At 40.5% G+C, this 16432-nt stretch overlaps 1 protein-coding gene across 2 annotated transcripts; it reads left to right on the plus strand.

Annotated features, from left to right (window-relative positions):
• The first annotated feature begins 9 nt into the window (after positions 1 to 9).
• kiaa1328 (KIAA1328 ortholog) lies at positions 10 to 15858 on the plus strand. Of its 2 annotated transcripts, XM_028445867.1 has the most exons (11): positions 10 to 120; positions 646 to 905; positions 2242 to 2342; positions 2417 to 2532; positions 6653 to 6777; positions 9370 to 9743; positions 9840 to 10052; positions 10289 to 10378; positions 10458 to 10549; positions 10643 to 10751; positions 15485 to 15858. In XM_028445867.1, exons 1-11 carry the CDS (start codon positions 66 to 68, stop codon positions 15693 to 15695), a joined length of 1746 nt encoding a protein of 581 aa, XP_028301668.1. In that variant the 5' UTR covers positions 10 to 65; the 3' UTR covers positions 15696 to 15858. The 2 variants fall into 2 exon arrangements, with proteins under 2 accessions (XP_028301668.1, XP_028301670.1); XM_028445869.1 differs by lacking the exon at positions 2242 to 2342 and having other exon boundaries at positions 2403 to 2532.
• The last annotated feature ends 574 nt before the right edge of the window (positions 15859 to 16432 follow it).

Below are 16432 nucleotides of genomic sequence, written 5' to 3' on the forward strand. Positions count from 1 at the left end.
GTGAGTAGGCGGGGCTACATGTCCTTAGCAACGCTTGGCTCCAAGGGAGTGGCGGGTGATTCAACATGGCGGCAGCAGCGGAGGGAAGTGGACACTCCGGGATTGTTTGGATGAAAAACGGTACGCCTGGTTTCACAGAAACACAACATCTTAACTGGACAGTTTACATCAACGTACATTATTTAATGAAATTGAAACATTTCTATTATAATCTCTGATTATCGCTTATATCACGCTTGAGGAAGTGAAAGTGCTTTGTTTTCATCTGTTTGTAAAGTTAAATTGTAATTTAGCATCCGATGTCTCAACGTTGGTTATTAACAACACGTTTAAAACAAAAGTGACAATAGCTTGTTTTAGGTCTAATGTTCATGGTCTACCATGAAATTCCCTAAGGTTTTAACAACAACACAGAAGTGCAAAATATTGTCATTGTTGTGACCTCATATGTATTACACTGTTTAAAATCATTTTGCCTTATGAATTTAGGTTCTAGCGTCTTTTTTTTGTGTTAATCGTGTCAAATCAGGACCACGTTCCCCTGTTAATATGAACAATTTTGTCATAACTTGAACTGTTTTTTTCAAATGATGTTCTGAAGCTAAAATGTACTGGTGTTTTATGTGTGTTTCTAATCTGGGACAGGAGTGGATCGAGGAGGGAAGATCCAAACTCCTTTCATTTCAGGGCGAGCCTGCTCCAGCTCATCTAACAGAAGAGACACCAAAAAGCCTATAAAGCCTGTGTGTAGGAGCAGGAATCTATCCAAGCCAACGACCATTGGCGAGGACCATGCGTCCCTTCACAGTGACCGCTCTGAGGTTTTTACACAGAAAGAATCTGCACCTCTAGATAACGATGGCATGATCCTTCAGCCTCGGAACGCTTTTGTACCTTTGTCTCAGGTAAGTCACCTTTGTTCCTTTGTAATATTTTTTTTAAATTGTAGAACACACAGGCCACTTCACTTCATAATATAAAAACTGCTAGCCTTATTTTCCTCATCCAAAAACAAAAGTTGAATCATACACTTTATACAAATTGCTACACATAATTGTGCACTACATTGCATGTAGTGTTAACCTATGGCAATTTGGCAACATATATAAACATGGTTTAAAAAAAGTTTCTGTGAGTAAATATTGATTTTTCAAATCGTCGTCAAAAAAATCGTGATACATCATGAATCAGTATTTTTTCCCCATCTCTAATATTCAGCATAATGTAGATATGAGGAGCTTTCATCTACAACTAATTTAGCCATTGGTCTCTGAACTTAGGCATTAAAAAGGCTATGTACTTTGAGGATTGTAGTAGAGATTTTTACTTTCACCAGCCTTTCTTTGTAAACCCTAGATATGTTTGTGGGTGAAAAAGCCTATCAGATCATTAAAGCAGAACTAAGTAACTTTTTCACCTTAATAAATCCTTCTCATAGTCCCTATGAGGGTAATACAAGTGTTTATAGGGTGATTGGGGGGTCTTTCATCTACCCCTGCTTTCTCTGGCCAGAAAATAGCACTTGGAACTTTCCCTGTCTCCGACCCGGTGGCAAGATGTACTGCTTTACTGCAGCCCAATACAAACTAATGCTAGATTATGCACACGGTTGTCTACAAATTCACTTTTCTCAAACTTATGTCATGGCGGAGCCAGCAAAATAAAGGCAGAGAAGACCTTTGTCTGAGGAACGGAGCAACTCAATGCAGTGACAGCTCAGCAGCAACACACAGCAATCACAAACACTGTCGTCATGACAACAGGCACGCAAGCACACTCGCAACCCAGCGCTCCATCAGGCAGCACACACACAAATATCCATCCATCCATCCACCCATTTTCAGACTCACACTTTTCCACACTCCCTTCCGTATTACTCCCACATCATTCATTTATTTTACTTGTCTCTCTTCCTCATACTGTTCACATGGTCACACGGGACTATATGTGTGAAAGCACCCTTAGTGTCACTGTTGTATTAGGATTTTTCAGTGATCGGTTGCTACCGTCTTGGGAGAGCAAAGGTGCCGTTGTTGCTGTGGGGTGAGGCAGGTGGTGGGGGTTCAGAGTGTTTATGACAGTGACATAACCAAATGGGACCTTTAGGGTTACTTAGTTCTGCTTTAATTTCTAAAATCATACAACCAGGCTTTGTGGCACTAATAATCAGTGAATGTATTCTCTGTGTTTTAGAGTTTGCTGCATTCTAATATATGACATTTGTAATGGTTGTTTGCACAGGTCATGTCAAGGAATTCCAAAATGCAACAAGATGTCTCATTAAAGGACCTCTGTTCTGAAGATAAGCGCCGCATTGCAAACCTTGTTGAAGAACTAGCCAGGTAGCTCACAATGTGGGATATTTAATAATTTTTTTTTTTGTTGTGTGTGTTGAAATTTAGTTTTTTTGGTGCAGAGTGAGCGAGGAGAAAGAAGAATTTTTTCAGCGTTTGAAGGATGAACAAGGGAATTTTGAACGCCAGATGAAGCAGCTAGAACAACAGAACCTGGTTATTGCACATGAGAGAGAGAGTATCCTTTACATAATTAACGTGTTTTGGCTAAGAATTGACTTTTCTTTTTAAGCCACGTCATTTTGTCCCTGTGTGCTTTTAACAGCTATAACTAATTATTTAAAAACAGAATTTCTGAAAACTCTGTCTGAAAAAAATACTCACAGTGGTACTTGTTTTTTTTTATTTAAAAATGTTATGTTATCTTTTAGAGAGAAATTGTAATTTTTTTTTTTACTTTTAACATTTTATGGCATGGTGCAGTATATTAGAATGGTTAATAATGCCACTTTGTCCTTAAATAAATGCGCATAAAATCTTCTGGAGGCCATATAACCTGAAAATCTAACACCAGAAATTATCTGTTATTATCTCTTCATTTTTTATTTATTTATTTTAATTTCTGTATTTATTTTGGGGAAGATGTATTTTTTTTAATCAATATAGGAACCAAACGTGCTGAATAAAATACTAAAAGCTAAACTGAAATCCTACTGTAGACATTCCACAATTCATTTTAAAGCAACTACCCTCAGTAAAGTAGTTCATTTTTGTGTTTATGCTGACAATAATCCAGCAGGGGGCAGTGTTGTCTTGGCTAAAATTTTATTTCGGCCTGTGGCCTAGACATTTATTCTGATAGAAACTGCATCAAAATTGCCTTTGATTTTGTTTCCATTGTTGTATACAGAATCAATTTTATTGTATAAACCACCGTTTTCATTCGTTGATTTCATCCTCAAATGCATTTTGATATTTGTTGATAAATCTACAATAATGGCACCTGACACCCCCCCCCCCCCCCCCCACACACACACACACACACACACACACACACGCCAACCGTCATTTGCTTAAATTTTTGTAAATGTTTGTTTTAAAAAAGCTTTTTAAACCTTTCACAGTCCTATTATTAATTCTGCTCAGATCAAGCCAGCCAATGGCCAGCAGTCAATTTATGTTAAAAACTTTGCAAAAATATTAAGCGTAATTGACCTGGCTAGTAAATTGCACAATTGGCAACGGTAGTGGAGAAAATTATGAAAGCACAAGTCAATTAAAAACACTTTGGCTTGGAGACTTGGCATTTACACCAAACTTCTAAACTCTATTAAAAAGGTATTTGAGGGGAAAAAGTGTTGGGATCCGAGCACCTCAGGGGGCGGATAACGCAGTCTTTTAAAGTTTGTTCAAAAGTCACGGAGGCTCTTCTCAGGCAGAAGTAACCAGCACTTCCCCGAAAGGTTAAGGAGACACCAAAGGCAAATATATTGAATGAGAGTCTCGTCAAATCTAATTCCATTAGTTTCAGCTTATCTTATCTAACCAAGATTGAGGGTTGTCAGCAATGTAAAGACAGTACAGCTATACTTTAGCCCCAAGCCACCCAGGATAAGAGGAAGAAGCACTCTTGATATTTTGGGTGTTCAGCTGACATTTGGAACCGACGGACACAAGGCTGAATTGGTATTGCAGATAAAAAGGAGACCTTTTGTGCTTTAAAGCATGTTGGAAGGGGTAACAGGCAAGGTGGCGTTACTAACACAATGCAATTGATCTATTCAGCAAATGGCACAGTGGGTGATTCACCTAATAACATTTATTGAGTTGAAACGATATGAAGCCCATAGACGGACATGATCACAGAGACAAAACAGCCATTTTTACACCCCAGTAGAGTGCTTAGCTTACGTGGTTAAGGAATGACGGAGTTTAATTTGTTTTCACAGATTTGAACATTAGACATTTTCATTTCAGAAATCTGTCAGTGTCAAGTATACTATATACAATAAGCACACAGTAACAAAAACCCCTAAGTTAAACCATATAATCTGTTTTATGTGATGAAATCACAACACAGAACACATCGGCGTCTTAGTCTTTTTTGTTATTGTTTGCGGCAATTATTTTATAGTGAAGGTCTGACTATTTATTCGTCAAAATTTTGTTCAGATATGGTAGACAAGTTACACTTTTTTTTTTTTTTTTTTTTTTAATAAAGATGTGTGTTAGTGTATATGATCAAATGTGTCCTACATTTACTTTTGGATCAACTGAGAAGTTCTTTTTTTTATCGTAGCTTTTTGTACTTTCTAATAATTAAAATACATTTGTGTCAGCATTAATGTTTCCTGACATTTTTTTTAGTTCTCTGACATTCAGTCCTTATCTCTTCCCACCATTTTTGTTGAAATTGCTTTGAAAGTATTTCTATTCACTCCGCACCATGCTTTCTTCTTTGGACTCGTTGATACTATCATAGCCATGTGTTCACATAGTAGTTTAATCTCTCATACACTTACATTCTTACTTCACCTCAATACGTTTGGCACATTCTACCAAACAGGTGCTTTAAAATATTCTGCCCTCCTCCTGTGCCAATTTGTTCCACCTTGAAGTGGATTTTGTTATTTGATTAGAAGCTCAGCTTGACAGGGAAGGAAATCGTTTTGATGGGGCCCGTCAAAATCCTCCTCAGCACTTGATTTGAAGTGGTTTGTAACAAGTCTTTGTTGGCACTTTTCAGCCTTGATGCAAACTGGGGGCATGCCTGATGCTTGGCCCCTATTGGTTGAAATCCACGGTTGAGGTGGGAGTGTGTATCATGTGTAGACCCACTTAAAGGTGGATTCTTATCAATGTTGCTCCTCTGGATTCAGATAACTTGGTAGGTTTCTGGGGACTGTGTCAACCTGTCAGCACATATCCAGACCTTTAACATCCTCAAGGGATACTACAGATAAACTGTGTGGTCTACTACTATATCCAATTACTGCTGGAACCTCATAGCTATGCTGTTCTGTACACACGTACTTATCCTTTGTTTTAGGCGTGAGAAGCCATAAATCAGTGTTCTCTATTTGAGGTAAGCTGCAGCAGTGTGAGGATATTCTGAATGATCTTAAAAGCTGCATAAACAGACCTCCCACATTATGTTTACGTGATGTGATGTCCTTGTAATGTCCTCATGTTTTGAATGTAGATCTTCTTCAGTAAACATCAGTGGACAATATAGGGAACTTGTTAAAGGACGGGTTGAATGAAGCTGCTTCCTGACAACCTTGTTGTGTTTATAGCAGCTGGTGCTCTCTGGTCATCGATTCAAAGTCGTCCTCATTCACTTCACTTTCAGCGTTTCATTTTCCCAGCTTGATTGAAGTCTTCTCGGCAGCCAAATTGTTTTCTTATGGAGTCATCTACCAACTATTCTCTCAATAAGATGGTACTTTGAACTTTGATTTTCTCTTAAAACGGGAGCCTTTTTTCAAAATGAATGCTAAAAAACTCATCAGCCGTGGAAGCGGAGCCACCATCATAAAAAGATATGGTCTGAAGGAACACGCTTTATGGTCGACTTGGGCGGGAGTGTGTACTACTTGTTTTATTGAAGTGCTTGCATGTGGGCACAGTGCAGGTGGGGGAATTTAGACTCTAATGTCTTGCTGTTTTGTGTGCATTCGAAAGTTAGACTGAGGTTGATTATTTGTACAACTGAGTTTGTGCGCACTTGCTCTATTCACATACTCATTATCTTTGTGTGTGCTGCTGTGGTGTGGTGTGGTGCTGCCACTGTCATTAGTGGGCTCCTGAGGCACAGCGTTAGCCCGGCTCCAGATTAGTTTTCTTGCAGCTGCCAGGTCTCCATTTGGCAGATCGCCTGGCGTGGCACTGCCGGCTCGGCTCTACACAGCTTGGCCCAACCCAGATGGTGAAAGCTCGGTGCTATGTTTTTCCTGGACTATTCTGCCTTTCTGTTTGTACTCTTCATTCTGGTCCAGTATGTAACTAATTATAGAATCTAGCTTTTCATAATGATGCTTCCCAAATGTGGTTATAATTTTTTCCATTCATAATGACAAACCTTTCCTTTCCAAAATTGCCGTGAATTAACTAATTTACTTCTTTTTTTTTTTTTTAACAGATCACACATTAGGACCTTCCTTATTCAGACTGTATCTTGTTTCCTCAGATAAAATGTTCCATCTGCCTGTGTTATTTACCCTTGTTTCCTTTCGGACCAACATAGTTTAGTGGTACCTACAGCTTGTTGTTTCCCAGCTGAATTTCAGAAGGAAGTTAACTAGTTTTTGTGTTGTCATTTTAGCAGTTAAATTGCTACTTAACTACGAATTCTCCAGGCCTGCGACAGCAGTACAGAGAATGCCAGGAGCTGCTCGGTCTCTATCAGCAGTACCTTTCTCAGCAACAGGCCCAGCTCAACCAGTCCATCGCTCAGCTCAGCCATCCAGGAACTCACAGTATGGTAAGACATGGGATGGAGTTGGATATGTCATTGTTTGAAAAATCGCACCAGGATTAATCTGTCAGAAGTGCTAAATATATCAGCATTATCTGTGTTGTGTTCTTTGTACTGTAGTTTTGTGTGTTTAAGGAGTAGTTGGGGTGTTATGTATTTTACTGTTGTATAACTTCCAACCACGCGCTATTTTTTAGAATGAAAAAATATTTTTTTGTTAATCTACATACCCCATATGATTATCTGCTGTTTATCTGTATTGTACACAATAGAAAAACTATAGTAAAAAGGGAAACTTTTCCTTTGTAAAAGCTAGAAAATGTGTATATTGTAAGAGAAGTCCTCGTGCTCAAAAACAGCCAGGGATAGTGATGAAACAGATTATGGTCACATGACTTATCAGGTCACACTAACTAATGAGGCTACCACTGTAAACTACTTCCATCAGGTTTGTTTAACTTTTACACAGTGAATACTCTTTCTCAAGGTGACATTTAAGGAATAAAAATGACTCTTTGACTTCCATCTTTAAGAATGGATGCTTCTGCTAACCTCATTGTCCCACAGTGGCTCTGAATAATGTGTGTTTGCCTGCCATTTGACCCCTCAGTAAATTAGTCACAGCCTCATCCCCCGGCTAACCATGGGACAGGCTTCCTCCGTATGTTTATCTCATTATGTTCCTGACCTTGGCTTACCTGGCGCTGAAGTTCAGTTGAATATTGTCCTCTTCATCCTGAGGCTAGTGTGTGGTTTACAGTTTAGGACCTGCTGCTCTAACAGCATGCTTGAACTAGCTTCATGTTGGAAGCTTCACATTATCATAGTGGTAGCAGCAGTTTTACTCCTGCATCATTGTCTACACTGGAGGCAGTCATGCAGCCAGATGCTACTGTTTATAACTTTATGTACTATGGAATCAGTCTGGAAGCTTAGCACAAAATCACTGTAGTTTATGTAAACAAAATGGACGAAGCGAGCTTGTCACCGGAGGGTCATCGGTTCAAATCCAGCGCGGGCCATCATCACTGTGGAACCTTGACCAAGTCCCTTAAATGCTTCCAGGTCGTTATTGCAAATGTTCTCAATAACTGACCTGGTGAAATAGATAAAACAATAAATGATTTCCTGTGTATATATTAATACATACACATAACACATGATAAGGTATAACACTTTAGTAGTCTTACTCCTTCGTAAATATGTTATCAAACAGAAGTAGTCATTAATAACACTCCAGTGTGTATACCCAGCTGTTAATAAAAGTTTCATCGCAGACTCCAATTTTTTTGATGAAAATTAAATGAGCTTTTTCTAATTTTCCTGGAATGACTGAAATGTACGAGCCCCAGACATGACATGGTAAAAAAAATACTAATTCATGCGCACAAAATACTAAATTGTGGCCACCAAATAAGTATAACTTGCACACGAAATACTGATTCATGGCCACGAAGTAGTAATTTGTTGCCACAAAATAATACCGCGGCTGTTGTAAACAGGAAGTTACGTGTTTTTGCCTGTTGTCAACCCTGTTTTTATTGTATCTTAAACATTTCTACAACCACCCATTGAATGAGTGGTTAATGTAGTGGCTGTTGCTTCATTTTCTTTCTCAATCGCCGAGGATGGATTGGTACCGTGTCCCGACCAGGTTAAACAGACAGTGTAGGACCCAGACACAGGAACTCAGGCAGATACAGAAGGTTTGATGCAGGTTTTATTCAAACAATAGGTTGACTGGTATGAAGAGGGTTCCCAGATAAAGCTTCCCTAGCGCACTAACATGGGATACGACCCGCCCGTATAAGCTGGAGGAAGAACTCCTGCTCCTGCTCCTCTTCTGGACACAGCAACGAACAAACACATTGTGTAGGTTTCTAACTGCGGTCCGACCAACAATAGACTGACTGAACCCACTGTAGTGAAGTTCACCCATACTTAATATTTAACCCCCAAATTAAATCGTACAAGGAAGCGGTGCACACAACAGAAACTGCCCTCCGTCCTGGTCCCCCAGGAAAACGAGCTCTCCTCCCGCCACACCAAGAGGTCCTCCCTTTTCTACTGGTGATGGACTAAAACATCCATACAACGCACGATCACTCTCTGATCTACCAATCACTCACACCCATATGACCCATAAAGAACACGAGACGCACACAGACCAGCAGGTTGGAGACAGACTAAACACCTTAGTACAACTGTCACACAAGCACTAACACTAAACTACATAAAGGGGCTGAGACACTGTCAACTAGCTGGTGGAGGGTAGCACCCTGTCGCCCTGTTGAAGCTATTAAAAGTGTTTTTTATAAGACATATTGTACACGTGTTCATTGTTTCATCAAATTATAGTACAGATTGTAAATTATAAAATATGAACAAGCAACACAAACTTGCAAAAACACGTAATTTCGTGTTTACAACAGCCGCGGTGAGTTTGTCGTTGCTACAGCAACATGTCACCAACCACCAGGAACTTAGTATTTCGTGGCCACGAATTAGTATTTTGTGTGCACGAATTAGCATTTATTTTTACCATGTCATGTCTGGGGCTCCGTAGAAATGCATTGTGGCTGTTTTTTGTGTTTCCAGGATTTGTGTAGTGAAGAAGCCCCCAGCAGGGCAGTGGCAGGCCAAGCTAATGGCTCGCTGTTTGACGGCTCATACCTTAGCCTTCCTGCTTGTGGGGGACAACAAACTCTGGTGCACAAAAATGGTGATGGACAAAGAGAAGCAGTACAAACTGATAGAAATCCCTCAGTTTCTTCTTGTGTTTTTGAGCCAAGTCCATTTGATGGGGTGATCAAACAACACAAGTGTGAGAAAAAAGTGTGCAGAGAGTGCCACAGATGTGAGCAAATTCAAGACGGTGTGGAAAACACTAAGGTGCACATGTGTTACGGAGGACAGCAAAGGAAAAGCGAGATTCTGAGTCTTCCACTGAACGACCAAGAAGAGTGTAAAAGGTAACGCTGCATTCAAACACTTATTCCACATAGGCTACTTCATCTTAACAGTTGATGAGGGCACAAACATGACTTATTTTATGTATCAATGCACAGGAGAGGAAACACCCGGCGCTCAGAAGCTAAGGAAGCCCTTGCCTGTCCTATGCTGGGACAGGTGGACTGGGAGGAAAAAAAGCACCATCTTCTACTGCAGAAGACGCAGTTGGAGATGGAGAGAGAGCGGCTACAGGCACGGCTGGCTGAGCAGGAGGAGAGAATCAGCAGACAGAATGAGCAGCTTCAACAGTCACGCCTCCATCACAGCAGGTATGTACAGATGCTGTGGAGAAATGTACCAAATCTGGTGACATTTATGAGTTACATTTGGGTGATTGATAACTACTTCTACAAAAAAAAAAAAAGAAAAAACCAACACAGCCCAAAGGAAAACTGTTTTTATTTATTTATTTATTGATCTAGCTTGTGACTTTGCAGAGTAAACAAACTTAGCTCCTCTGTTTTAACTTTCTACTTTCTACTAATTTCTGTTTTGTTGGCTCCAGTGCTCCTTTCGAAACCGAGATCAAAAGTTCAAAAACAAGAATTGAAGCTTCAGAACAAGACACTCCATCACAAGAAGATTTACATTCCAGGTAGACCAAACAGGACTTTTTAACATTATGGCAGCACTCGCTCACATCTTTATTTCTTTACCATTTCTTTGGATTGCAGTCGGTATGGAGAGGCAGCAGTTCATGTTGCAGGACATGGCAAGTGTGAAAACTATACTCAAACTGGACCTGCTACTCCAAACGACACCAATGGTAAGGTTGCTTAGGACATTTTAGTTTTCATGTGAACTTAAAACGCTGTTCTCACTACAAGAATAATGTTTAACTGTTAAATTTCTTAAACAGTTTACCCAAAATTGTCCAAAAGGGATTTTGCCACATCTCAAGCAAAGCCTTCTGACAGCCAGAGTAAACCTACTTCACTTTCTGTACCTCAGAAGACTTCAGAGCCCAGGTAAAACATTCTCAGTGATCATCAGCAAAACACATAAAATACCTGAAACATTTTGTTTTCATGACACTTTAGAGTCCCATTTAAGCTCTGCAGAACTCATTATGGCAGATAAATGGCAAACATAGGCACCTTTATTCTTTTAAGCTATTCTGTCCCAAACGCAGCTCGTGAGAGGAAGTGTGTCCATCCATTTCCCTCTTTGGGTTGCCGAGTGCCTGAGCTTATCCCACCTGTTTCACGGCACGAGGCCGCCTACTGTAAAATACATCACCAATAAAAATGGAACCTGTTTATATTTTAGATTTCTGTGCTTGCAGCTGCTCCTGAATTAGTGGCCGAATGATAGCTTTTCTTTGCCTAACTAACTTTTCGAGCTGCACAAAGCTAAATTAAGCTTTTTAACGGACTAGCTGGTGCTTTGGCCAGCCTGTCAGGAGACACGCTGCGTTCCATTAGTCGGCCTAGCAGGGATTCTGCAGCAGGTGTAATTGAACAGACTTCTGGATGCGCATGCTGCCCTCCATTCTCACACTCTCTGCCTCAGCACAGAGACCGAAAGCAAGCGTGAGGCTGCAATCCACAAAAAAGTTTTTGTGCACAAGTTTAAGTAAAATAAAAAATTTTTAAAAAGTGATCTTCTAGCATGCACTGATGATAAATGTTATACATACATGCACTTTCTAGTACTGTGAGACATTATTTTGAATGCCTCAAGGTAAGAGATTGTTGGTTCAAATCCCAAGACCATCAGGAGATTTGGGTGTGATCTGTGAAGAGACCCACACCCACCCACTGTGTATAAACTCCACATGCTTCTTATGGCTCCTCAGGAGCTTAATGCAGAGAAAGAAAGGATCATGATATATGTGACATGGGTGGTTTGCAACTGAAGTCACATATCCCATGATCCTCTCCGATTCGCCATCTCTGATGTATACAGCTGCATAACAACACATCTTCAATGGCGGATTCATGTGATTTTTTTTTTCCCCAAATTTATCAAGGATTAAATATCCCAGATAAAGCTAGGTATCACGGTATGATAGAGGAGTGCGGTGGGGTTGACCCCTACAGCAATTTGTTAAAATTTGAGGACGATGCAGGAATGTGGCAGAGTGTAAATTACACAGACATTGTGAACTACTTGGTACTCACTACAAGTTTTTTAACAGGGAGACAGATGCAGGCCTACAAAAGCCTCTCCTACAACTTTTTTGCGTCGGGATGGGTGAGGAATATTGTTGTAAAAAAACAATGCAAAGGCAGAAACAAATGTACACACACACATACATGCAGACATGCCTGGTAGTATAAGGTGGAAGATTCTGTTGTTTTAGAAACACATAAGTCAGGGTAGTAATGGATAAAATACTTCACAAAATGCTCGTCTCATACTCGTGTGTATTTGTAGCTTATTAGGTTTGATGATCTGTGCAGATTTGTGAGCCACTGTCTTTGACGTCTGCGAGTTAATCCTTCGATTTCTGGCCCGTCACGCTGTTTAACAGTAGGTGAACTAAAAAAACCAAACATTGTTGCGACCAGAATTGTTGGAAAGCCCGACAACTGCGCACCTAACTCCCATTTTGCACTTTTCTCAACGGTTTCCGCCGTGTTGTAAATAAAAGTTGTCATAAAACATGGTGGAAACTAGTGAATCAGAGAGGATCATGGGGAATTTGTGACATCAGTGTAAAAGATCCATTGAATAAGCTTTTGTCTCTTAATGATGATGCACATTGATTTTATGTGCATGTCAAGTAACTGCTGAACTTCTTTATGGTTAACGGAAAAGTGAAAATCTAAAATAATTGCACATTGATGATTACTTTGTAGACGTTTTCATTAACAGGGACACATGAGCTGTGTGAAAACATCCCATATTTGTAATATTTAAATCTTAAACATAATGTGTATCACATGGTAAGCCAACCTCTGGCAGATGTTTCCATATTTCAGCAGGAGACCAAAAGCTCAGATCTTATTACCAATTTTCACCTTCAAAGTCCATGAAATAAATGGACCCCGGTCCCCAGAACACAGTAGAGTTAATCTGCCTGTGATCAGGAGGTTTGTTCATGTGCACCACTTCAGTTGTTTTTGATGTGTTGGTATACTGCATTCATTTTTAATTGGCCAATGGTTCTGTGCTTTCCAGTCCATTAGATTCCCCATGGCCCTTTAATGTTAAACCACAGTATGAGAACCAATTGAAAAGCTCACTTGAGAAAACCATTCCATTCTTCTGCAGGGCTTTGTCCGTTACCTTTTCCACTTGGTAACAGCTCGTCCCTCGTGGTTTTCCAATCTTAACCAATTCAATCTTGATGTGCAAATAGCAAAAACCAGGCAGGGGTTAACGTCAGTCGACCTTCTTAATCCTTTCATGAATCCAGTGCTAGTTAGTAATGAGACAGTTCCAGTGCTGCCCGCCCATCTCATCTCCATCCCTCCCTGCTTCTTCTCGCCTGCTATCGATTGGTTGGAGAATTGACATACGGGATATAGGCAGTGGCTATTATAGGTTTTTCATCTTACGGTTTGGAATGCAAATAAAGCAGTGCTGGGGTGAGATGGCTATCTTTAATGAAACGGAGGAACGAAGCCCAAGAAGCAGGGAAAAGGTATGATTGTGTGATGATTGGTAGGTTGTGCACAGGAGTTGAGTTGCCTTTGTTTTTCGTAAACTTATTGAGCCCCACAATGCTTTGTAACCACAGTGAATGAATCCCAACACTCAAAGCATACTATATATATATGCTTAAATGTAGTGCAACATTTTCTTAGGGGATAGTGCTAATGCTAACTGGGACAGTGATAGTTTATTGCTTAATGTTGGGGAAACAACGTTTGTGTAAACGCCGTCTCAACATGACGTGTTTCTAAAATCATCCCTCATCCATCAGGTGCTTCCTTCTGTTATATAAATAAGATTCTATTTTATAATTATACATATTCTAGTATTAGTCCTCCTGCCTTTGTTTGCATTTAGTCTCGTTGTGAGGAAATGAGAAGCATGACAAAAAGTATTATTGTTCCAATTTTTGTTACAAAACTTTTTTAAATTCATGCTTTTTGCCATTATTCAATCCTTTTTTTTCAAATCACACATTTAAAGGAACAATTAATTCATAATTAAAAATATTAGATTGCTGCGCACTAATTATCTCCCTATCCTCTGGACAGACGTGTTGATCCCAGTGCAGCAGATTATTGGTCTGTTGCCTACATGGTGCTGTCCAACCTGACCTGCCGTTTAAGGACCAGATATTTTAGAAGCACATTGCTGTCAATGTATCATCGCTGCATAAATATAGTGGTGAAATAGATTAGCCTGGTTTCCCTGAGGAGATATTAATATCTCACAGCAAATTGACAATTTTAACTTTATGCAAACCAGATGAATAAAAATGAAGTTCTTTGTCCCACTGTGTAACACTGACGCTCTATTTGCATTCCTCACTCTAACCTCTCATTGCTCTCTCTGTGCCACCCCCCCATCCCTGCCCAAACTGTACCCCAACCCCCCCTCCCCCACTGCACCACCACACTACCCTTGATGTAGATTGTGACCGCCAGTAAGGGATGCATTATTCATCACCAACATGTCGTTTGTTGATGGATGGCTGTTTGAGAGCCCTGTCTGTTAAATAAATCAACAAATAAAAATGCAAATTCTCACATTTCGAGTGAAGCCGCCCAGCTGAAGTCCCTCCCCCTCATTTCTCCTGCCTCTCTGTCTGTCTACACAGCAGCACTCCTTTCCAGTCTCTCCCTCTCGCTGCTGTTGATGGACAGGACACCAAATGAGGAACCTAGATATACTTTCCAAAGCTCGATTTGCTTATTTTTTTTTAATCCATTATCATCTCTCGGTTGACTTAACCTTTCCCCACTTTATCTCTGTATGTATTAATTCAGCCAAAGTCCTTCAAAGCATTCCCACTCCTGCCATGCGCTGCATCCAACTTATTTTGAATCATGAGATACCAAGGTTCACAGCTACTGTACGTGTGGAGCAGTGCAAAGAAATCCTGATTGGAGGATCCACTGTATGTTTGCAGACCACACGCATGAATATCAACAAGTTCATGCTAAAGATGGCCCTTACCTGAGGGGTGGCGGCATGCAAATCGATACAGCTTTAAACGAGCTGAGAATTATGTTAGCACATCAGTGGAGCACGCTTTAAAGAATTCATGTTTTGTATCTGGATTGGCCGTCGTTCGACTGTGTATACACTGAATAATTTATCAAGCCCGCCAGACTGAGGGATTGAATCTCTATTAGCTTAATCTTCCTTTTTTGGTTTATTTATTTAACTACACACATTCCCTCATTTCTATTCTAGGGGTGAGCACTCGGCCGTCTCCTCTACCTCCCTTTCACCCCCACACCTGCAGAGGACTGTGTCTTTCTGTGGGGGTGCCCCAGCGGTGTGCAGTTGTTAGAGCTGCTTGTTAGGGTTCAGTATTCACTCCACCAACAAACGTTTATTTCTAACAGTTGGAGCAGAGTTTTGTTTCACATCCTCTGTGTTAACAAATATTCCCGAGTTGAAACTTTAGCTTTGTGTAAGTCGGGACACAGTCCTTTGGCTTTTACCCTCCATGTTTTACTTTAAGCATAAGAATGCTTATTCACAGCTGAGCTTCTCTTGATTGTAAGTGTGGCGAGTGTTTAAAACCAGATGTAAACCTGATTTATAAATGACATTGTCTTTTTTATTTCAGCGTGAATTATTCTATGGTTGAATTACTGGATATCATCAGTCCCGTCTCTGCAGCCAATCGAAGGCCCCAAACATCACAGCTTAAACCCGCCCTCGCCGCCCCCACATCAGTGAGCCGAGGCCTGCTGACTCCTGGTGGGCGTTTTCCCCCAAGCACTCAGCAGGACCTGGAAGAAAGCCAAATCCTTGAGGATATTTTCTTCATATGCTGATTTAGAAAGAAATCCAGAAACATCAATGCACTACAATCCAATCACTTAATATTCCTTGCTATGACATTTTTAGGTCAATTTACTTTTGACATTTTGAAATGTTTCTAATTTTTTTTAATGTTTTTAAGGATTGTTATTTGAAATAAAATATCACTTATAAGAATGATTATCTCATGATTTGCTTTGTACTGTTGAATATGTTAAACTACAAATCTGTGACGTTTTAAAGCCCCCAGCATCACCTCTATGGTGGACTAATGACGCGTTCACACCAAACAGCAGGTTTACATTCACAATACATGGACGTGCTTCTAGGCAGCGTCGGAGGCACGATTTTGAAGTCCGAAACGCGTTTGGTGTGAACGCGTACCCTAATGGTACGCGTTCACACCAAACGCGTTTCTGGATTCACCAGAGCTGCGCTCGGACGAGAGTCACTTTCAACGCTACTTCCGTCTCTCCCATGGCCAGTTTGACGACTTGCTGACCCGCATCGGCGCTCGCATCTCCTACCATGACTCCAACAACAGGTGCTCTATGCCTGTCCACCTTGTCTCCGCCTCCGGTTAGTGTTTTTTTCTTCTTCTCATTATTCTGAATACGTCGTGATATCTCCCAAAAATTCAACAATCCCGACTCCAGCGTTGGCCGCACGTCAAAAGCAGCCACCGCACAAAAAGCTTCAAAAACGCAACGCACAGGATGCGCAGGTCGCACAGCGGGACCTCTGACGCTCC

This window comes from Gouania willdenowi, chromosome 5 (genome assembly GCF_900634775.1).
Source record: "Gouania willdenowi chromosome 5, fGouWil2.1, whole genome shotgun sequence".
Lineage (NCBI taxonomy): Eukaryota > Metazoa > Chordata > Actinopteri > Blenniiformes > Gobiesocidae > Gouania > Gouania willdenowi.